The sequence below is a fragment of the Lagenorhynchus albirostris genome, chromosome 18 (genome assembly GCF_949774975.1).
Source record: "Lagenorhynchus albirostris chromosome 18, mLagAlb1.1, whole genome shotgun sequence".
Taxonomy (NCBI): domain Eukaryota; kingdom Metazoa; phylum Chordata; class Mammalia; order Artiodactyla; family Delphinidae; genus Lagenorhynchus; species Lagenorhynchus albirostris.
Genome location: NC_083112.1, coordinates 1,187,457 through 1,210,022, shown reverse-complemented (window position 1 = coordinate 1,210,022; position 22,566 = coordinate 1,187,457). Strand labels below are relative to the sequence as shown.

General features: G+C 44.3%; 1 protein-coding gene across 9 annotated transcripts in view; it reads left to right on the top strand.

Annotated features, from left to right (window-relative positions):
* Positions 1–19,200, top strand: part of XPO4 (exportin 4) — a 101,164-nt gene extending 81,964 nt beyond the window's left edge. For 5 of the 9 annotated variants that reach the window (XM_060129452.1, XM_060129457.1, XM_060129449.1 and 2 more), the window contains 10 exons: positions 857–1,016; positions 1,536–1,705; positions 2,477–2,651; positions 5,766–6,059; positions 6,976–7,159; positions 10,387–10,505; positions 11,871–12,002; positions 12,513–12,629; positions 13,046–13,138; positions 15,684–19,200. In XM_060129452.1, the coding sequence (XP_059985435.1) occupies positions 857–1,016; positions 1,536–1,705; positions 2,477–2,651; positions 5,766–6,059; positions 6,976–7,159; positions 10,387–10,505; positions 11,871–12,002; positions 12,513–12,629; positions 13,046–13,138; positions 15,684–15,881 (1,642 nt within the window). In that variant the 3' untranslated portion in view covers positions 15,882–19,200. Of the gene's footprint in view, positions 1–856; positions 1,017–1,535; positions 1,706–2,476; positions 2,652–5,765; positions 6,060–6,975; positions 7,160–10,386; positions 10,506–11,870; positions 12,003–12,188; positions 12,630–13,045; positions 13,139–15,683 lie in introns of those variants that run through there. The other 4 variants (XM_060129456.1, XM_060129454.1, XM_060129450.1 and 1 more) reach the window with 3 other exon arrangements.
* Positions 19,201–22,566: the final 3,366 nt, after the last annotated feature.

Below are 22,566 nucleotides of genomic sequence, written 5' to 3'. Positions count from 1 at the left end.
AGCGTTCCTGCCTTAGCGCTGATATTCCTAGAATGGTGTCATGATGGGCTCTTTCGCCTAAGTCCTTTGCGTCTTTGCCTTTTAGCTAAAGTCAGGTTAAATACAGATCCCTTGTGCCCCCCTTCCAAACCCAGAACAAAGCCTTTTTTTTTTTTTTTTTTTTACTGGTCTGCATATCGTGCTGTGTTAACGCTGCTCAGCGTATGAATTCGGTAGTGTAGAAAGGACAATACATGCACTTATGTAGGTAATTCTAGCAACATTTTTTTTTTTTTTTTTTTTTTTTTGTGGTACGCGGGCCTCTCACTGTTGTGGCCTTTCCCGTTGCGGAGCACAGGCTCCGGACGCGCAGGCTCAGCGGCCATGGCTCACGGGCCCAGCCGCTCATGTAGGTAATTCTAGCAACATTTTTATTTAAAAATAACGTTAAAAGTCAAGTTTGTTAGGAAATAAATAGGACTGTCAGATTTAGAGACAAGACTGAGTATTCAGAACGTTCTGGATGAGTCGCTGGCCCGTCCCCACACCATAAAACGACCAGTGTCCGTGGGTTTTAAGTAGCTTTTAACTGTGTGCATTTCTCTGTTTTGAACCTGAAAAATCTCTTTAGACAGTAGTGCTGAGACTCGCACGTGTAATCACAGCCCAACAGAGGCCATGACTAGTCCAGCCACGACTCTCTTCCTTTTCTCCTGCTTCCTGAAAGGTCAGCAGTAAAATGGGGCATCTGTCTCCAACCCTCTTGAAGAAAACTTCAGAGAGTTGAGAAACAGAAAAGGGCTTTTTAGGAAAAAAATATGGTTAGACAGCCAATAAACTGATAAAGGAATAAATGACTTCCTTTTTGTACCTACAGGCTGTTGTCTGCTGTTCTCAGAGTTTCAGAAGTTGAGTCTCGGGCAATAAGGGCAGATCTCACGCACCTGCTAAGCCCTCAGATGGGCAAAGATATTGTTTGGTTTCTAAAGCGCTGGGCAAAGACTTATCTCCTGGTGGATGAGAAACTGTACGATCAGGTCAGAATGTAAAACCGTTTGATTTCGTTTGGATTTATGAGCATGGGAATTATAGAAATGAGAACATTTTTCTTGGTGATTTTCTCATCAGAATGTGAGTAAGAGCTGAGCATCTTCCACACTGGAGAAAACTGTGTGGACAGCGTGCCGTTTTGTTAACTTTTCCTAGAGCATATCATGTGATTTCTGCTTATTTTAACCTATATTAAGTTCAGAGTACTGTTTGGGAATGGATTAATTTATGTTCTTTGTATTTGGTGTGAATGTGTGACTGTGTATGTAATATGAGAATAATTAAAGCTAATAGGAAAACCACACTGGGAAACATCAGTGGATTGATGATGTTCCTTTTTGGACTTTGGAAATGAATACATTTAGAAAATTGGTGTGAAGTAAGCAATACTTCTGATTTAGTGCTAATTTCAGTTTGATTTCTCTATGGGTTTTTTTGTTTTTGTTTTCTTTCCTTTTTCCGGCAGATCTTTCTTTCTGACCTTAAAAAATTTGTTTTCTCTGAAGATAAGCGTGCCATTCAGTACAGCATTTGGAGCAGACACAGAGGGCTCTCAGTGGATTGTTGGCTACCTCTTGCAGAAGGTCCTCAGCAACCTCTCGGTGTGCAGCAGTGAGCAGGACCTCGCAAATGACACAGTGCAGCTGCTCGTCACTTTGGTGGAGAGAAGGGAGAGGTGAGCTGACATGTGTGACTTCAGTGGAGTCTTTTCAAGTGGTGAACGGTTACACGGTCCTAAGGTTTAGGTAGACCCAGCGTTTTTGGAGCAATGTGTTTTAAAAAATATATCATAGTCTTGTTACAAGTGCAAACAGGGCTTTTCCATGTTACGACTGAAGATTGCATAGATGTTCAAGGATTTGTCATCAGAGAATCTTTATGAGTAACATATTTAATTCAGTAATTTACAGTTTTAATATAGAATAGTCTTATTTGAATTTTCAGCTATCGCATTAGTATTATCCCATTTTAAAGATGAGAAAAACTGATAATTTGACAATAATTTAATTTTGCAAAGTAAAATTTTTAGTGCTTTCTACAACAAATTCTGGAGATGTTTTCAGTTTTCTTACTATATAGGAAAATGATTGTTATTATTACTGTCATTGGCTACTATTTATTGAATTCTTGTAATTTATTAGGTACTGTTGCAAACACTTCATATGAAGTATCTGATTTAATCATTTCATCAGTCTCAGCCATGAAATTTAGGGCTGTTATTACTGTTGTTATCTTTATCTTATAGATCAGGAAACTGATAATTAAGAGAGATTAAATAAACTTTACGTTGACAAATGGCTAGTTGGGTCTGAATACAAGACTTCAAAGTCTATACCAAGTTGTCTGTGCTGGACTTGAAACAGAAGTTGAAGCTCGTAGCCCTGCACTTTGTTTACTTAGTGCACATGCAGTGTAAGCAAGTAATGCGTCTTGTCTCTCCCTGCAGGGCAAACCTGGTGATCCAGTGTGAAAGCTGGTGGAACCTAGCCAAGCAGTTTGCGAGCCGAAGCCCACCTCTGAACTTCTTGTCCAGCCCCGTGCAGAGGACGCTGATGAAGGCGCTTGTCCTGGGGGGCTTCGCTCACATGGACGCAGAGACCAAGCAGCAGTACTGGACAGAGGTAACCATTCCCCTGCCTTTGACGGCTTTTCCACGTCGCCCTGCCGGCGTTTCATCTATGTGTTGCCGCAGACAGTCTGTGGAAACATAGCTTTTCTGGTGTTTTCCCTCCTAACGAGTGGGTTGGCGCTTAGAGTTTGTCCGGCCTGCTGACCTGCTTGCGTGAGGACGTTGAACACTGTTGAGTGCCCGGCACTTTAGACACCTTTTCCCCAACGCGAATGACAGCCTGAGCTGGTGTGTTGCTTCTCCATGAAGAACCCGTGACATGTTCCTTTGTCTTGGACAAGGACATACAAATTAACCACTGCGTTGGCTTGCTAGGGCTGCTTTGACAAAATACCACAAACTTAGTGGATTAAACAACGGAAATTTACTGTCTCACGGTTCTGGAGGCCAGAAATCCAAGATCAAGGTGTGGGCAGGGCTGGTTCCTTCTGAGGCTGTGACGGAGGGCCTGGGGTTCCCGGCCTTTCCCGGAGCTCCTGGTGCTTTGCTGGCAGTTTGCGGCGTTCCTGGGCTTGTGGGTGCATCACCCTGATTCCCCTGCATCTCCGTGTGCCCATGTCTGTTCCAAATTTCCCCTTCTTATAGGAACACCAGTCATACTGGGTTAGGGGCCCGCCCAAAGGACCTCATCTTAATAACTAATTACATCTGAAACAGCCCTATTTCCAAATAAGGTCATGTTCTGAGGTACCAGGGGTTCGGACTTCAACATATGAATTTTGGCGGGATGTAATTCAAGCCATAGCCACCACCCTGGACACGTCGTCTTATATAATAAGGTTTAAATTGGGAACCAAGAGTTACCAGTGCATGTAGGTTGCCAGCCTGTAATCCCTGTGACTGGATGCCCTTAGTGTTGAGAAAGGGCACAGTAACAGAAATAGGCAGTAGTCTGCGACTTCAGAGCCAGAATGGAAATCAGCCTGACCATGTGTTTCCAGTTTAAATCATTTATTTTCATACGTGCAGCTTTAAATAGAATTAAGAGATCCTCTTCATGAATGTGCCTGTTTACTCTTATACCCAGAGGAGTTGGAAGGGGAAAAACAGGCTGGAGCTTTGTGTTGGTCTTCACCCAGTAGGACAGAGGCTGGACATTGCAGCCCACAGACCAAATCTGGCCTGCTGTTTTTATAAATAAAGTTTAAAAAAAATATTTATTTAGGGCTTCCCTGGTGGCGCAGTGGTTGAGAGTCCACCTGCCGATGCAGGGGACATGGGTTCGTGTCCCGGTCCAGGAGGATCCCACATGCCGCGGAGCGGCTGGGCCCGTGAGCCATGGCCGCTGAGCCTGCGCGTCCGGAGCCTGTGCTCCGCAATGCAAGAGGCCACAACAGTGAGAGACCCGCGTACCGCAAAAAAAAAAAAAAAAAATTATTTATATATTTGGCTGCGACGGGTGTTCGTTGCAGCATGCAAACTTCTAGTTGTGGCACGTGGGATCTAGTTTCCTGACCAGGGATCGAACCCAGGCCCCCTGCATTGGGAACGTGGAGTCTTAAGCCACTGGACCACCAGGGAAGTCCCTATAAATAGTTTTATTGAAACACAGTCATGCTTAACCGATTACATCTTTTCCATGGCTACTTCTGCACTACAGTGAAATCATAATTGAATAGTTGGGCCAGAGATAGTACGTCCTGTAAAGTGTAAAAGATTTACCCTATGGCCCTTTATGAAATATCTTCTCTTTTTTTTTGCTAATGGGAAAGAGATGAAGATAGTGGCAGAATCCTGTGAATGGCGTCAAGGAAGTCTTTTTTTTTCTTCTTTTGAACTTAAATTACCTAAGGAAGTATGATGATAGCATGCACTTATATTTTTTCCATAAGTAATAATTTCTTTTTTTCAGTTTTACTGAGATGTAATTGACATACATCATGGTATAACTTTAAGGTATACAGCATAATGGTTTGACTTACATATATTGTGACACGGACAGCATCTGTCATCTCACAGATACCAAAAAAAGTAAAAGAAAAAAAAATAATTAAGGAGCATTTTTTTCCTTGAGATGAGAACTCTCTGATCTCCTCTCTTCACTTTCCTACATCTCATATAGTCATCATGATGTACGTTACATCCCCAGGACTTTTTTTTTTTTTTTTTTTGCGGTACGCGGGCCTCTCACTGTTGTGGCCTCTCCCGTTGCGGAGCACAGGCTCCGGACGCGCAGGCTCAGCGGCCATGGCTCACGGGCCCAGCCGCTCCGCGGCATGTGGGATCTTCCCGGACCGGGGCACGAACCCGCGTCCCCTGCATCGGCAGGCGGACTCTCAAGCACTGCACCACCAGGGAAGCCCCCCAGGACTTATTAATCCTGTAACTGAAAGTTTTTATCTTTGTCTTCCTCCCTCCTCGATTCCACGTATAAGTGAGATCATACAGTATTTGTCTTTCTCTGTCTGACTTATTTTACTTAGCATAATGCCCTCAAGATCCATCCATGCTTTCATGAGTGGCACGATTTCCTTGCTTTTTATGGCTGAGTAATATTCCATTGTATATATGTACCACGTCTCCTTTATCCATTCATCTGTCGATGGACGCTTGGGTTGCTTCCGTGTCCTGGCTATTATAAATAGTGCTGCTATGAACATAGGGGTGCGTGTATCTTTTCGAATTAGTGTTTTCACTTTTTCAGATAAATATGCGAGGTGAAATTGCTGGATCCTATGGTAATTCTATTTTTAATTTGTTGAGGAACATCCGTACTGTTTCCAAAATGGCCGTACCAATTTGAGTTCCCACCAACAGTGTGCGAGGGTTCACTTTCCTCCACACCCTCGCCAGCACTTGTTATTTCTTGTCTTTTTGATGGCCCTTCTGATAGATGTGAGGTGATATCTCGTTGTGGTTTTCATTTCCGTTTTCCTGTTGACTGGTGATATGAGCACCGTGGCACGTGCTGGGTTATTTATTTGTTTGCCAGAAGTTAGGATCCCCTTCAAAGCGGGGCTTGTAACATGTGGTTCGGGCATTTTTTGTTTTTTGTGCTTTTTTGCCTCCAGCAATTAGAAATGTTTTGGAAAGTAAATATTTACGCAAGCTGAAGAAGCTAAGCATGTCAATCAGACTCCTAGAAAGTTCACGCCTTGTTTTGTAGGTTCTTCAGCCTCTTCAGCAGCGGTTCCTAAGAGTGATAAACCAGGAGGACTTCCCGCAGCTGTGCCAGCGGGAGGAGGTGAAGCGGGAGGTCACCGCCACGCTGGAGGCCCTGTGCGGCATCGCTGAGGCCACCCAGGTCGACAATGTGGCCATCCTCTTCAACTTTTTAATGGACTTCCTTACCAATTGCATTGGATTGATGGAAGTTTACAAAAATACCCCCGAGACCGTCAATCTCATCATAGAAGTTTTTGTTGAAGTGGCACATAAGCAGATATGCTATCTTGGAGAGGTGAGCACGGTCTGCTTTGATCCCTCCCAGATCAAAACTCCTGAGAGCTATAACAAAATGATAGACACTTTGCTTCAGATTAAATGAATGTTATTTGAAATAATACTTCTATACCTCCAAAAGATTTTTCAAAAGAACTCAGAGTTCAGAGGAAGGCATATGGAATGAATGCAAATTCTTGCCCTAAAAATGTTGACAATGAGGCATTTCTTTGGGCTAATATGTTACTCTGTCAAACTCATTCACATGAGGAATATTTGATAAAACAAATGGATTATGGTAGAAAATGTTAATAAATTGCTCTGTGGTAGAACCCTAGGACTTAGCATTTTAAGTGGCAGTTTGCATCTTTGTTTTGTAAGTCAGATGAATGTTCAGATACACTAAGTTCTTTTATATTCAGTCAGCAAGGATGTTCGTGATTTGTGTGTTTGTTGTTGTTGTAGATCAAAGGAGCCGGCTTAAAAGTGAGGTTACATTTGGTCAGTGTTACAAAAGTCGTCACAGGTGCACTGTTCAGAGCTCAGGCCAGTGCCCTTTATTCCAATGCTTGGTGCTCTGTGCTTCTGCACCTTAAACCATTCTACAGCTTAAAGTAATCCACGTCGTACAAGAAGTTAAAGAGCAGGAGTAAAGCGGTTCTGTTGCCAAAATTGTATTGTCTTTCTAGTAGGCACAATCTAATGCACACAAGAAGAGTGTCAAATTTTATTGTTAGAAAACTAATGTTTTAAATATAACCGTAATCTTTATGCTTTCTCATTTTTGTCAGTGCTGTAATGTAGTTTACGACAAGCATTAGAGCTGCTGTTGGGATTCAGAGTAAATTTATTGGATTACATCTTGGACTTCTGTAGTGTTTATGTTCCCCAGCCAGGCTCCCCCAGCAGCCTGACCTCTGCCTGCTTTTTCCCAGTCCAAAGCCATGAACCTGTACGAGGCGTGCCTCACCCTGCTGCGCGTGTACTCCAGGAACAACGTGGGGCGGCAGCGGGCCGACGCTCCCGCGGAGGAGGAGGAGCAGTACCAGGACCTGCTGCTCATCATGGAGCTCCTCACCAACCTCCTGTCCAAGGAGTTCATAGACTTCAGCGACACAGGTAGGCGCGCCCGCGCTCGGCCTCTAGGCCTGCGCTTGCTTCTGTCCAAGCGAAGCAGTGCTTGCTTGGATCATGGATCAAGCCAGTGCTTGCTTGCTATAAAATGGGGTCTCACGAGGAGGCCCCATTTACAGAACAGGCGGAAGCCAGCCGGTCCCCGCGGCCACGGGCAGGGCGGGACCAACAGCCCTGTGTGCCTGGCCTTCCTCTGGTAGAGATGAAAGTGCTGGTGTCTTCCCTGTCCCAGGCTCCTAGCCAGTGCCGGGCACTGTCCCTGTCACGGCAGCATGAGTCTGGTGCCACTGGTGCACGCGTTTTAGAGGCCAGGAAATAGGCCCAGGAGTTTACACCACTTGCCTGCAGGTGTGCAGCTCGCGCACCCCAGCGTCTGACTTCAGAGGCCAGTGTCAGAGCTCGCTTTACTGACGAGTTCCCCCTCCGTGTCCTCTGAGGAAGCCCCAGCCCTGTGCCCACTGCAGCCTGGGAGCCACTGGACTTGGGGGCTGACAGGCGACACTCCAAAGCCCTAACCTGGGGCTCCCCAGCAGCATGACCTTGCGGAGTCTGTTGCCTTCCTGGGCCTCCCTTGCTGTTACAGGGGCTGTGACGATCGGTGCCTGCCAAACTGTTCACGATGTGCCGGCAGGTACCCCCGGTGCCTGCCGTTGCCGTTCTCGTCACCGCTGTTGTCACAGGCAGGCGTGTCCGGGTGCCCGGAGCCCCGCGTGTCCGCAGCTCTCCTTCAGCACCTCTTGCCCACCGCCTGCCTTGCCTCAGGACACAGGGGCCTCCAGCGCCACGGGGAAGATGTGCTGTCCACGTCTCCTCCCCGGGCTGAGCTGCCCGCAGGCAGCCGGTGGTGCTGCCCCTCCCTCCTCCGACCCCTTCTCGCCCCCTGCGCTCAGCACACCTGACACTGGACGTGTTCTTCTCTGTTCCCTCCACCGGTTCACTCAGCAGAGGTTTCTGGCAGAGCTGCCCTGTGCCAGGTACCGTCAGCTTCAGCCCAGGAGCTTCACTGCCCTGGGCGGCTGACAGGGCACCAGGTGAAGGGCGTCCGCTGCCGCTGTTTCCAGGCCCAGCCACTCGTGCGCGTGTCGGTCCCAGGCTTTCTGATTCCTTCAGGCCGGGGTTGCTTCACCTTTTCTAGATCAGATGTGCCTCTGAGGCCTCAAGTTGTTCTGAGCCTTTGCCTTGAAGGGTGTATGTTACATGACCCGCTGAGGTTCACATGCCGTGTTAGTTGATTTGTAGACTTCCCAGGGGTGTAAGGACCAGGATAAGAGCCCTGTACCCTGATGAACTGACTCTCAGTTAAGAACTGATACTGAGAGGGCTGGGAGAGCTTTGTATGAAGGGCATCTGGAGGGGACAGAAGCCCTCTCAGGCTCCCCTGGGAGTGAGCTGTGGAGTAAACAGTATGGGTAAGTGTGGACGGGCAGGTTTTCAAAAGAAAAAAGCAGAAGGATTGAAATCGTAATACAATGTTAGAAAAGAAATGGAGGCCAAAATGCTCAGGATTGAAAGTACAAAATAAGGGTAAAAAGAATAGAATAGGGTTGAGGTCTAGAAAAAAGAAAATGAAGACAATTAAAATAGGAAATGATCAAGCAACAGATAAAATAGATGGTAAAAAGGGAGAGTAATTTTTTAAGTAATTATTTTTTAAGTAATTATTTTTTAAGTTTTTTTTTAAGTAATTATTTTTTAAGTTTTAAGTAATTATTAAAAATAAAATACAGATAATAGGTGAGATAAGAGAAAATATTTTAAATATTATGAAATAAAATTAACATACCAGGTGAGATATAAAAGCATAACTGAAAATGAGCCTCTGCATGACATTCTTGAGCCCCTGGCAGAGCCCGTGGCTGCAGAGCTGAGTCCCACAACCCAGGCCAGGAGCCGTCTCTCGAGCAGACCCAGCGGCGGTGGCCAGCCTGCCATGGCCCCGGCCCAGCAGGCCCAGGCTTCCTACTGGATGGATCCAGGCTCGCCATGCCCGGCTTTGGAAAATGGGATTCTTGCAGCTGGAACTGAGGCTCTTGGAGAAAAGTACAGAATTAGGCTGAAAACGTGGTTTTTAAGTAGAAGTGCTTTTTTACCACATTTTGTCCTTTTTTTCCCCCTTGTTCTGAAAGTAAATACGCTCATAATAGAAAACACTTGAAGTACAGGGACAGAAAAATCACCCATGCTTTGACATGATCCAGAGTAATTGCATTTTGTTAATTTCCCTTTTGGTTATTTTGTATAATTTTTTTGTGATTATGCTCCAAATATAATTTTATATTCTGCCTTTTTCATTAATGTATTATTAGCCTCTTCCTTGTCATTAAAATTTTTCATGACTTTTTGATGGCTGCGTGGTAATCCACATTTTGGAACCTAACCCTGTTTTTGTAATACAGGACATCTGGAGTATTTACAACTTTGCTGTTACAGTGATAGACTAATTACTTCTGTGGATGAATCACTGTCTGAATTTATGTTTATATCCTTACTATATACAGCGCTCAAAAGTCTCTTATTATGTTGCTTTTGAGGGTAACTATCACACTGTATCCTCACCACCATTTACACGTTATCATTCAGAAGTCACTTGTAATCTAATGAATCAGAAGTAGTACCTTCAAAAACCTTGTATTGCTTGCTTAATGATTGGATCGAACTTGTTTTTTTTCATTGGGCTTATGGTTTTGTTAGGTGTTTGTCTGTGGATTTTGGTCCTTTATCTGTTAAGGTTTTAAGATTCTGAGTAATTTATGTGCCTCCTTTATGGATTAAGGGTAATAATGCTTTGTCATATTAGTAGCTTTTTAAAAAAAACTTTCTTTTTTTTATGCAATATTTAATTCCTATATCTCCCCCCATTCCTTTCCAGCTTAGAAAAATCCCACACACCTAGGAGAAAAGTGAATAGTACTGTGGAAATTATTTAACTCGCAGTATGACCAATGTGTCAGTGGGGTCAATTTTACTTTTCAAAAAACATTGATTAAGCGTTAGTTTTACTTTCATCGTCGTAGAATGATAATGTAAACACAATATCTGCGTCCAGTATTCAGACCCTAAACAGGACAACACGAAAGGCTGTATTATCCTCTTGTAGATTTATTTTGTCTTGGGGGCTTGACTTCGCTTTCACGTTCATGCAGGAGAACATACCCACCTTCGTAGGTTTATTGACGTTACGGCTGTAAGACTGCGTTGTTCTCACTTTATAGATGAAGTGTTTAGGGGTCAGGAGCCTGGGCCAGCAGCAAACAGATCTGTGTCGGCAGCCGATGTTGTGTTATATGGAGTGAACCTGATTCTGCCCTTGATGTCACAGGACCTCTTGAAGGTAAGTGAAGAAAGGAATGTGAAGTTAAAACCGCGTATGCTTGAACTCGAAGGTTCAAGATATTTCAGGCACGAATACACGTCCGATTTAATTAAGGGGGCCAGTACCTACTCATCTGTTAAGTGTGTGTGGAAATAAAGTGTTTGTGTGGCTGTCCTGTGTCCTTCACACCCATGCCTTCCCTGGAGCCCTGCACTCACTGATCCCTCAGTGTCAGGGAAAGGCTGGTTCTTCTAGAACCCAAGTGCCGATGTTCGCGGTTTTGATTCCCTCGTCATTTGTCGTTCAGCAAATACAGGAAGTTTCGTGTGTAGTGTATTTCTCTGGTGCTTTCCCAACATCATTCTCAGGCTGAGGGTTTGGGCAACAGAAGGCATTTCCCAGCCGCTCCGTGGAGAAATGGAATGGTAAGAAACCAGGGCTCACACAGCTGGTCAAGTTCCATACGTTCTGACTGTACTGGGCCTTGGTTTCTCTCACTGGTTGATGTCAAGGGTGTGGTGGTGATGAGGCTGCCCTTTCTCCCACTCTGAGTACCATCGAGGGAGGGTGTCTTCTGCGTTGTCAGGAGGTGGGAGGTTGGAGAGGAAGAGTGAGGTGGACAAAATAGAGGGGCAGAGGGAGGGGCCTGGGGAGGAAGCAGGGCTGGGAGGGGCCTGTGCAGTTGAGGGTCAGAGTGAGAGCTGTTAGGTTCCCAGCTCGCGGCTGTGACTGTAGGCTTGTCCCTCCTGGAGAAGTGTCTCTGCGGAAAGCAGCCAGCAGGATGGGAAGTTTAGGAAGCTCTGTGTATTGATTTGCTTTTCGGGTTCTTTTGTTTTTTGGTGTTTATTCATCAAATAAACCATTAGACATTTAGATGTGTATTTTCTTAAATGAGGTTAGCTGTAGATTACCTGCTTTTTACCTCAGTTCTCCAGGACTGTGCAACCAGTAAATAGATGTTGGAAGTGTGCAAGGCTGAATACTCCGTTCTAATCCTGATTTTAACAGTTTGTATTACGTTCTTGTATTTTTCCACATGCTTGAATGCAAATGCTTTTATTCACAGGCCATTTCGTAATTTGAGATTTGGCTGCTTTGTTCACTTTTCCAAGGTAAACATAGAATACCTGGAATTGGCTATGGCTTTGGTAACTATCCAGAAGATGACTGTTTCTGCTACGTGTTACTTTCATATTAGTTACTAAAGTGTTCCCGTTTTTGTAACTCACTTTTACATTTAATTAGGTCTTTGTGTTTTCTGTATCCTGTATATGTTTTAAACAAATCATTATACTTAGAAGCTTGATGGTTATTACTTTATTCCATTAATGAAAACAAGTTAGATATCATTAAACATCTAAATATTTAATGTTTCTTTTTCAGTTTCCAACCCTTTGTAATCAATACTACAAATTAATCACATTTATCTGTGAGATTTTTCCTGAAAAAATACCACAGCTTCCTGAAGATCTTTTTAAAAGTCTGATGTACTCGTTGGAACTAGGAATGACGTCATATCCTTTGAGTGAACATCGTGATCACTTGTCACTAGGGAAAAAGAGGTTGCTAGAAGAAAAGTTTTCAAAATTTGTATTTCTTCTTTTGTGGTTCAGTCTTATTTCTTTAAAAAGCAGTCATGCCTATAGCTGCCCTACTTCTGTGTTTCTTTCATTAACCTGCCCCCTCGTCCTCCTTTCACAGACCCAGAGGCATTCGGCCCCGGGCCCCAAAGTCACTGTCTCATGGAGCCCAGGTAGTAGTGCCACATCCTGTTGCCGCGTCTCTGATCTTTGCCACTTGGTTGTGTGCATCACAGTCAGAACACACACAAAGCTCCAGTCCTGGGCCCCAGACACATACGGATAATCTTGGAAACACTGGGACTCTCCTGTCCTCACCTAGCTCAGTAAAGACTCACCGACGTACTCACCTTCTAGAAACAGCCATCCATTGGATAATAGCTTTAATTGTTTATCTTCTGTAAGTCAAGTATCTCTAGTTTGTTCTTTGACCTTCGTGATCAGAATGAGTTCGGAGGTTTGCCAGCTGTGCCTGGAAGCTTTGACCCCGTTAGCTGAACAGTGTGCAAAAGCACAGGAGACAGACTCGCCACTTTTCCTGGCAACACGGCACTTCCTCAAGGTGAGATGTTTGGGTGCAGTCATTGCCCGGGGAGGGCGGGGGGGGGGGGGGCGTCTTCCCTCCAGGGGGCAGCACCTTCATCCACGAGGAGATCATGCCTTTCTGTTCACTGCAGTTTTTGGAGATCAGCTTTCTTGGATACGTTATCCTCCACGGTTATTTTGTGTTCCTGAAATTTTATGTGGTGAATATAACATGGAATTTGATAATTTGATTATTTCATACACCACAGCAAGCGATAACATCTTCATGTTATCCTTGGATTTTTTAAAAACCATTTTCTTTACTTTTCAGATTTGTTTAATAAAGAAGAATAACCTCTTTGTCCTTCTTTTTCCCTTTCGCAATGGGGAGCGGCTGGAGGGTTATATGGTCATCATGTGTCTTTATTGAGAGGTGTTACTGTGTACTTTCAGCTGGTGTTTGATATGCTGGTTTTGCAAAAGCACAACACAGAAATGACCACCGCAGCTGGCGAGGCGTTCTACACGCTGGTGTGCTTGCATCAGGTACTGGACGCGCCTCCCCGGGCCCCTCGCTCTGTGTAGTGAGGGGATTTTCAGACAGATGGGCTGTTTGTCCCTCAGTCCTCAGAGGGTCTGTGCCTCGGTGCTTCCGCACCATTCAGTGAGGCTGTATTTCTTTTCTTTTTTATTTATTTTTGGCTGTGTTGGGTCTTCATTGCTGCGCGCGGGCTTCCTCTAGTTGCGGCGAGCGGGGGGCTACTCTTCGTTGCGGTGCGTGGGCTTCTCACTGCGGTGGCTTCTCTTGTTGCAGAGCACGGGCTCTAGGCGCGCAAGCTTCAGTAGTTGTGGCTCGCAGGCTCTAGATCGCAGGCTCAGTAGTTGTGACGCACGGGCTTAGTTGCTCTGCGGCATGTGGGATCTTCCCAGACCAGGGCTCGAACCCGTGTCCCCTGCATTGGCAGGCGGATTCTTAACCGCTGCACCACCAGGGAGGTCCAAGGCTGTATTTCTTCACACTCTCAATAGCTCTAACTTTTAATTTTGTGTTTATCTGACAAGCTGTTAATAGCAGCTACTTTCCCTTCTCCACTGTTATGAACCGTCCTTTATGTCGATCGCTGCCCTAAAGCTTGTCCTTACACAGCTGTGCTGGGAACCAGGACTCAGGACAAAGTAACGGAGACACAGTCTCTGTCCTTGAGGAACTCACAGCTTTGCAAGGAATCAAGATGGATAAACCTGGGGACCCCGACGAGTCTGCCTTCAGAAAGCATGGAAAGCCGCAGTGTGTTATTTTGTAGCGCAGTCTGGAAAACTGGTTGGTTGGAGCCTGGAAAGCCTCTGCAGCACTCCGTGACGGGGGCTATAGCAGAAGGAGAGTTAGGCTGGCTTGCCTGTCCCTCCCTGTCCCTGCGGAGGGTGCCCATCAGGTGTGCGAGAAGAGCTGTGTCGGGTCCTCAGCTGCCTCGGTTTCCAGTCTGTACCCCCACCCCTCCTCCCCACGCACAGGCACACAACCCAGCATGACCAAGTCATCGGCCGGAGCAGCTTTTTTTTTTTTTTTTCCTTCAGTATAGAGGCTGTAGCATTTGCTGTGACTGGTACGCAGGGTTTGATTTTATTTCCCTTCTTTTAAAAAGGGAGGATTTTGAGGAGTCTTGCATGATACTTAAAGACCCCCTTCCTGCAGCACCTGCGCCCCAGGTGGGGCGGCTCTGGGCTCATCTCTTGCCTCTGCCCTGGATACTGCCTTCTGCGGATGGTGCCCTTCTTGGGGGTGGACCTCCTTGCTCTGCATACATAAGCCGTTGCGTTCTGATGTCTTTTTTTTTTTTTTTTTTTTTTGCGGTACGCGGGCCTCTCACTGCTGTGGCCTTTCCCGTTGCGGAGCACAGGCTCCGGACGCGCAGGCTCAGCGGCCATGGCTCACGGGCCCAGCCGCTCCGCGGCACATGGGATCTTCCCGGACCGGGGCATGAACCCGTGTCCCCTGCATCGGCAGGCGGACTCTCAACCACTGCGCCACCAGGAAAGCCCCTCTGATGTCCTTTTAAAAACCTGGGTGCACGTTGTAGACAAGGGATCAGGGACTGGGGCTGGGCTGGCCCTGGAGGCACTGCCATTTCTCAGGCAGGGGGCGCGGTGGGTGGGGGGGACTTGAGTTTATACTTATCCCCGTGCGCAGGCCTGCCTCTGGGAAGGGCAGCTAGCGTGGCCCCCTGGACTCGTGCGGTGGGGGCGTGCCTTACTACTCTTTTCCAAATGGAGTTAACATCTGGTTTCCCCATTTGCATCTATCATGACATCCCAAGAAGCTAATGAGGAAGAGTGACAGGCCTGCTTTTCTCATGAGAGCTTAGCTGTGAGAGCTGCCCCGGTTCCGTTCCCCTTAACCCCACACCCTCTCCTCTGTGTAAGGCTTTACATGCAGGGCAGTAAACCCAGGAAAACTCCAGCCATGCCCTACTGTTCTGTGTCGCTGAGCCCCTTCCTCGGGGAGCCCCTCTGCACAGCGCTCCCTTCCGCCCCTCGCCACCTCCCACGCAGCCCCCATCTGCACGTGTGCGCATCTGCCGTGTCGTGGCTGCCGCCGTGTGGGCAAGACGTCTGTGTAAACCTCCAGGAAATTTGAGAGTCAGCTTGCAGACTTAGGGCCTGAGAATCTACCGTAAATCTGTCGTACTAAGAATCTATCGTAAAATGCAAAAAAAAAAAGTGCTTTGAAAACACAGAAGGAAGAGGCAGCGTGACAAGGTAGGTGATCGTATGGGTTCTGGCGCCGCGTGGCCGGTTCTTGCTCAGAGGCCTGTGCTCTTGGGTAGGTTGTGTGATCTCACTGTGTGGAAGAACTTTGGTGTGTAAAACAGGGATATAAACGATATCTTCCTCACACGGTTGTTATAAAACAGTGAGTTACTAATGGAAAAGCTTGGAACAGTACCTAGATGACAGTAAACTTTTAGTAAATGTTAAATATTCAAAAGAGCTGTCAGACCCTGCCTTTGGGACCCCCGTAGCCCACTACTTCGTATTTCGTGTGGTATTGGAGGAAGGTGCGTGTTCTTATGTGTACTTATCTCTTCAACAGGCGGAATATTCTGAACTGGTTGAAACATTACTGTCAAGTCAGCAAGACCCAGTTATTTACCAGAGATTAGCAGACGCCTTCAACAAGCTCACTGCAAGCAGCACGCCCCCTGTGCTGGACCGGAAGCAGAAGATGGCCTTCCTGAAGAGTTTAGAAGAGTTTATGGCAAATGTTGGTGGTCTCCTTTGTGTAAAATAAACAACAGAGCTTTATGCTTAATCAGATCCTTCCTGCAAAGTGCACTGAATTGCTAACAGTTGACTTGAGTCTTGTCCTTTTTGTCAGTTCGTTGGCCGTTTGGATTTTGGGAGCCTGGCAGGGCACTGTGTGGTGCAGGGAAGCATTACCCTCAGTCCGTCGTAGGTCTTGTAGCTTTTGAATGGTGATTTCAGATTCTCAAAATGAAATTCCACATATGTGCAAAGAGATATGGGCACCATGAAATACGTATTCAGTGCCTTTTCCCTCTTTATCAAAGCGTTAGGTGGCTACCCAAAGTTTAGCGTTTTCACTATCAGATATCAGCTGGATATCTGCTCATCTGTGTCACTGAGGAGCTGGTTGAAAAGACAGATTCCTGGGCCCACCTGTAGACAGACCCTCAGAGTCAGCATTTGTTTGTTGGACCTTGGATTCTTGGTTTTGATAAGCGCCTCTCCTCTGCCACCCCTGCAGTTTTCAGTCAGTGCAGAAGGCCGGAAAGCGTCTAGAGGGGTGTGCTTGCCCAGCCCTCCCTTTGAGGAGGGGGAGGGGACTGGGCAGGGGGAAGGGCACCGCCAGGTGTTTGGCTTCCTGTTACCACGCTCTCCCTGTCTGTCTTGTGTCACAGCAGCCTGGTAATTGCAGGTTTTGTGAACCTACTCTGATGCCTGAACTTGAGGAGGAAAATACATGTATATTTTTGTTCCATAAGAAGAACTTTAGGAACTGTAGCCATTTCATTGCCTTAATTTGAAGAAGGAATTACACAAAGCAGATTTGTTTAGTAAGAAATCCAGTCTTGCTGCTTCAGAGTCGGCTTAGGGTGTTAGCTGCTGTGAACGTGGGGCCCTCTTGATTGTGTGTATTTATGTGGTTTTATGGGTGAAGTGAAAGGCTCATTCAGATGTAGTGTAACTTTCTGAGTATGTTTCTGTCCAGCCACGTAGCCCATGGCTAATAATTTGCTCTGAATGGCTTGCTTAAGCAATAACTATTTTAAAGGGTGTGAATTACTGATTCATATAGACTCTCACACATTGGGACATAAGGGCAGTAATTATTCTAGAGTGGGTGTTATACTCATTTCACAGGAGCCGTGTAAATTTAAGAGATTAAAAAACTCACTTTAGGTCCTGTAGTTGGATTTTTCTAATCAGGATTCTTGTTCTGCTGCCGTGCTGCCCTTAACTCTGCGCACCAGCTTCAGTTATGGACACGAAAGCTAACTTACAAACAGCGGGCGCGCGACGCTGCCCACTTCAGCGTCAGAATCACACAGCGCAGTAACAGGCGCGTTCTGAAACTGCGCCTCCGACGGGCGGGCTTTCTCGTCCCGTCCTTAACATGCGTGTGCTCGGCTGACCTCCGAATGTGGTGGTAACAGCTGGACTGCACAGAGTGGATGCACCTCCCCATGCACGGCTGCACAGCGGTGAGGGCAGCTCCGTGCTCTTGGCAGTTGCAGTTAAGCAGACGGAGCATCTGAATTCCACCCAGCCTGGGCAGGCGCCGCTGGACGCAGATGAAAGCAAAGCCTAGAGCCACGGCTTTCTGAGAACGTAACCGAGGTGGAGCAAAAAGTCTTAAAAGACATATAGGGCAAAACTAGTATCACTCTTTCTGAAGCGTACGTATTATTGTGTTCTTAAACATACTTTGGACAGTGCATTTACTTTTAGATTTCTTCTTCTTTCCCTTAAAGAACTTGAAGTCAGAGGCAGCGGTAGTCACTTTGTTTGCATTGTTTCTGGTGTTTCATGTTTCCCAGCTCCCTAGCGCCCAGCAGTTGTGAGCTAAATATGTCCCTGTTCCTTTGCCTAAGGGCACCAAGACACGCAGCCGACTGGATTGGTCCACTGACTGTGACAAAACTGTAATCAAGTTGTTATTGAAAATAAAGATGAGTAGGAAAGGAATGCCATGGTAAACAAAAAGGGCATCTGTATCTAATATCTTTTATCTAGACAGATGTATTTGCTGTTTGCCCAGATTTTATTACAGTCCTGCATTTTCATTAGACCGCTTTTAATTGAAACAAGATTTTCTTCAGATTGGACCAAATAATACATAAGATATCATCAGAATGTTGGTTAGTGGCAAACTGGAAGGAAACGCCACCACCGTTTTTAGGTAGTGGGAAAGGCCACTTAATTGCAACAGCCAGGCTCTTTTCAGTTGTTCGCAGTTTGTTTTCCTGATTGGATATTTGATTAGTTTGGGGCTTTTATCTTGTCAAGTTTTGTCTTCAGCTATGTTTGTTGGCTTTTCAGTTTTGGGGCGTTTTGTTTTAATGCTTTTGGCCCAGTGGGTGCCAAGAATACTGGCTTAATTCTAGTAAATTGATTTTTACTGCTAAAACTGTTGTCAAAGGAGTTTTAAAAACAAAAACATTATTTGTGCCCCTTTTTATATATGTTAAAGGGACACTGTTGAGTATTTGATTTTTTTATAATGCTGTGTTTTATAAACTTTCTCTTATTCATACACAGTATCCTATCACCTCCGTTTTCAGTTCAGTCTTTGCTTGCTTTTATTTTCCTTGGCCCTTTTATTTCTGAAGGCACAGTCTCTGCAGACTTTGTACCTTCACAGTGTGTATTTGTGTGGCAGCACCTGTAACTAATTCTTGTAGCTGTGTTTGAAGGATTGGTTTGCATTTGTGGTCCTGGATGGGTGGCTGCCTGGGGGGTAGGCCACCTGAGACAGTATCTGACAGTGTCCTTGCTGTCTCTTCATCTGTTGGGAGACAGTGGCATGTAACCATCACTGCAGTGAGTTTTCAACAGTGTGACCTTTTATGTAAAAAAGCTTTGGAATTTTTTTCAAACTGGTTTTAAGAATTTAGTCTTACTTCGTTGTAAACCGTGTTTCTAATTATATTACATCACTGTTCAGAGGAGATGGTTAGTACTGTTTTTTCACAGTTTGCATTTCAAAACCAAACACCTCTGTGATGCTTACCCCAGTCAGCATTATTTAACTTCCCTTACTGTCTTTGAACTTTCTCTTCTACCAAGAAATGTCAAGTCTTCGTATTTTTCCTATCACCATATTTCCCATTTCTGTTAATACTTGTATGAACCCCTCAAGTATTGAAGGGAACAAGTTGTCAGTTTCAAGGATTTCAAGTTTGAGTATCTTAATTTACCGTGTCAGTTGGACCCTTAAAATACTATTTTTGTCTGTTACAATTTTACTTCTTTCTGTTTGCCACCTCTGTCATTAGAGGTGTTGTCATTAGACCTTAGTAAGTTCGCTGTCTCTGACAGATGATTATCATTGTTAGCTCCTGAATAAAACATTAACTGTTTTGAAACCTCAGTACTTCTTAGGGGTTTTTCAAAACCAGAGAATAAGGCACTGATTTGGATATGAGTTCTTAACATTATAATTTTCTGTAAATTCCTCTATAAAACAACATAGCTGATTTGAGGATGTAATAATGTTTTAAATTATTTTAAAATGTAGGTGGATATTCTCTGACTTGGTAACTATATTCTGAAAACACTGCATCTAAGAATTCTTGAAAAATTGATTTTCTAAAATTTTAAAATGTCCAGCTTTAGGTATATTGCTGAGCTCAAATTAATTTGCAGTGAGTGCCATGGTTCACGTTGAACTTTAAACGATTTAATTTAGATGTAAGAAATGTGAAGTATTCCTGATTGATTATAATGGGAACCCATGACCTATTTAGCCAAAGACTGTATTTGGTTCAGGTAAAGATAAAAGCTTAATAATGGGCATCCATTCTGTTCTAAAGAGGACGGATGAGGGGATGTGTTTCTGGCCCCTAGCTCTGTACACGTAAGCCTTTGTAAAGGCAGAAACGTGGTGGCGGGGAGGCCCGTGTGTTAGCCCCCCGAGGCTCACACTGCAAACTATCTTTGTCCCCCTCGTCCTCTGTGGTTTGCTCTTCGCCTGGTCCCAGACTTCCCAGCAGTGGAGAGATTTTGTTTTTGGCTTTTCTTCTAAGTCTGTTTTCTTAGGCCTCTCAGCTCTTAGGAGCTGTCAGAATGTACTAACAGCTAATTTTCCTAGCCTGACATTCAGCACTGCATCTGCGCTATGTACCTAACGGGGATGTGACCTCAAGTGTGTCCTGAGCCCGGGCTACCTGGTGTGGTGTCTTTTACCACATACAATTATTGACAGATTGCAAAGGTTGGTATTGTGATTTGGTTCTCTGTACAAAGGAAAAGGCTCCATGCAGTGAGTTTCTGGTTTAATGGTCACAAAATGTTAGCACTGCTACCATTCAGCACGTGTAAAATTTTTTAAATTTATAAATATTAAAATTTTAAACTTATACTGACTTTTCAGTTTTTTTTAAGAGACCCAGGGATGAGTATACTGTTTAAATATTTACCTCTATTAACATTATTAATAAAGGTATAAAGTTGCATTTAATTTTTCAAAAGATGCTACAATACGATTTTAGGAAATAAGGCCATGTACTGAGCCAGTTACAAGCTGAATATAAAATTTTATTTGTATTTTTTAATCCATAAATGGGAGTTAAAATATGTCTTTTCACTAAATATTTTTATGACATTTTTGTTTTGACCATGTGTGATTTGTTCATGGGTGTCTAGCTAGACTGTTGCATGAAACTTATTGAATGGTGCTATAGTTCATTTACCAGCCTAGGGTGACTGACACTGGGGACATTACACAATCAGAATAATTTTAAATAAAAAACATGAGGACATATCTGCACAGGTAAAATAGGGATTTGCATTACCTTCTGGGAGAACACCCAACCCTAATAGAATCTCCAGAATTCAGAAAGAAAATCGAAGTTTCGTTTATACTCTGTAATATTGAGCATATTTATTTTTATCTCAGCTCACAATCTTAGAAACAATTTCAGAGTTACTAGTTAAATCATTGGATTCAGGGCATATTTGTAGTAAATGTAGTTTGGGTCATTCTTTTTGGCCTTTCAGGGAAAGTGGAAAAGTACCATTCTTCTGTGTGTCAGACAGACTTTCCTTTTTACCTAATTCTAAATCTTGTAAACATATGCAGTGAAAAGTTATTTTTTTTAAGGAAGAAAATGCGTTTTGAAAATACATTTATTTTAAACTTTATATTGCTTGGAATGTTCATTGATTTGTAATGGTATTTCTTAGGTTATATTGAGATCTGATTCCACTCCAAGGATGGATAAAGAACCATTAGGCTGTTTAGGAACTAAGTAGAGCTCATTCATTTTCAAGGGGGAAGCCTTAGGCCCAGGCTGATCACCTTTCATTGGAGGGAGCTGTGGATGATTTTAGAGGCCCCAGATATAAAAACCTGGTATTGTTTCTTAAAAGACATCTTTAAAATATTGGTGCTCTCTAAAAATACAGTCTGTTTATATTGAGTGGTTTATGAATGATGACTCTGGTGCATTAATTAGATTGTGAAACATTTTTGTTTGTTTCCTAAACATAGGATCGTGCACTCTTTGTAATCTCGAATGGCAGATCTTTTAAAACTAAATGGAAGCAAAGGGCATATTCGGTGATACTAAGGAGAAAATCTTTTGCTTGGAGTCTCCATACAGTCCCAATGGTAGCATACTCTGTCGGTTCTAGCACGTAAGTCAACATCCTGCTGAGCTCTTGCAGTGTAAATTACTTGATCCAGCAAGAGAGTGAACTGTGGTTAAGTCATTGATGCTTCCCAGAACTGATAAATGAAAAAAAAACGGAAGCAAAGAGAGTTTATTTTTATTTATTTATATTTTATTAAAAAAAAAATTTGGGCTGTGCCACGCAGCATGTGGGATCTTAGTTCCCCGACCAGGGATCGAACCCGCACCCCCTGCATTGGAAGCGCAGAATCTTAACCACTGGACCTCCAGGGAAGTCCTGCAGAGAGAGTTTAAACAGGGATGTGCTAAGTATTTTTATTCCCATAGTAGTTAGCAGTTTTGTTTTTAAGTTTCGATAGTGTTCACTACTGATTACTTTGCCAGGTCAGTTTTCAACTATTCCTTTTAGTAAGCTCCAAATCTTAGGCTGCAGTTTTGCAGCTCATAACTGCACTGCCCTGGATGGTCCTTTCTGAGGACTGATTTGGTAAAGCTCTTTGAACTGGCAGAGTACAGGGTAGAGGCCGGGAGACCTAGATTCAGTTCACAGCTACACTACTTAGGGTTTACGTGGATTTCCACAGTCTGTCATCTTATCATAGGACCAGAAGTGTTGTTAATTCCCAAAGAACAAATTGAAAGCACAGTGATGGATAAAATATAATAGTAGATGCTCAATAAATTCCATTCTGTTTAAAGATCATTGATAAGAACACATTTTGCTCCACTAGATAAATGTGTCCTGACACAAAGTCTGACACCTGATAGTCATTCACTCCGGTGGTATTATGATAGAGTTAACTGTATTATTTACTGCATCTTCTTTTCTAAATGAGAAAATTGATCTATTTAAGTCAGTGGTTTCAGTTTCTGTTGAATATGCTCGTATTATTCCCACAACAAAAAGGCCTAATAGTGATTCCCCAAATAAGTTTCATGCACCACTAATTCTTTATAACTTAGCTGTTACCAAGTAATTGGAGAAATAAAACTAGTTTCTTTACTGTGTGAAGTTAAATGCTTTACTGCACAAGTGCACGTTGGGAGGCTGTAGGGGAAGATCTTAATCCGACTTTCCTTACGTGGTGGCCTCTTCAC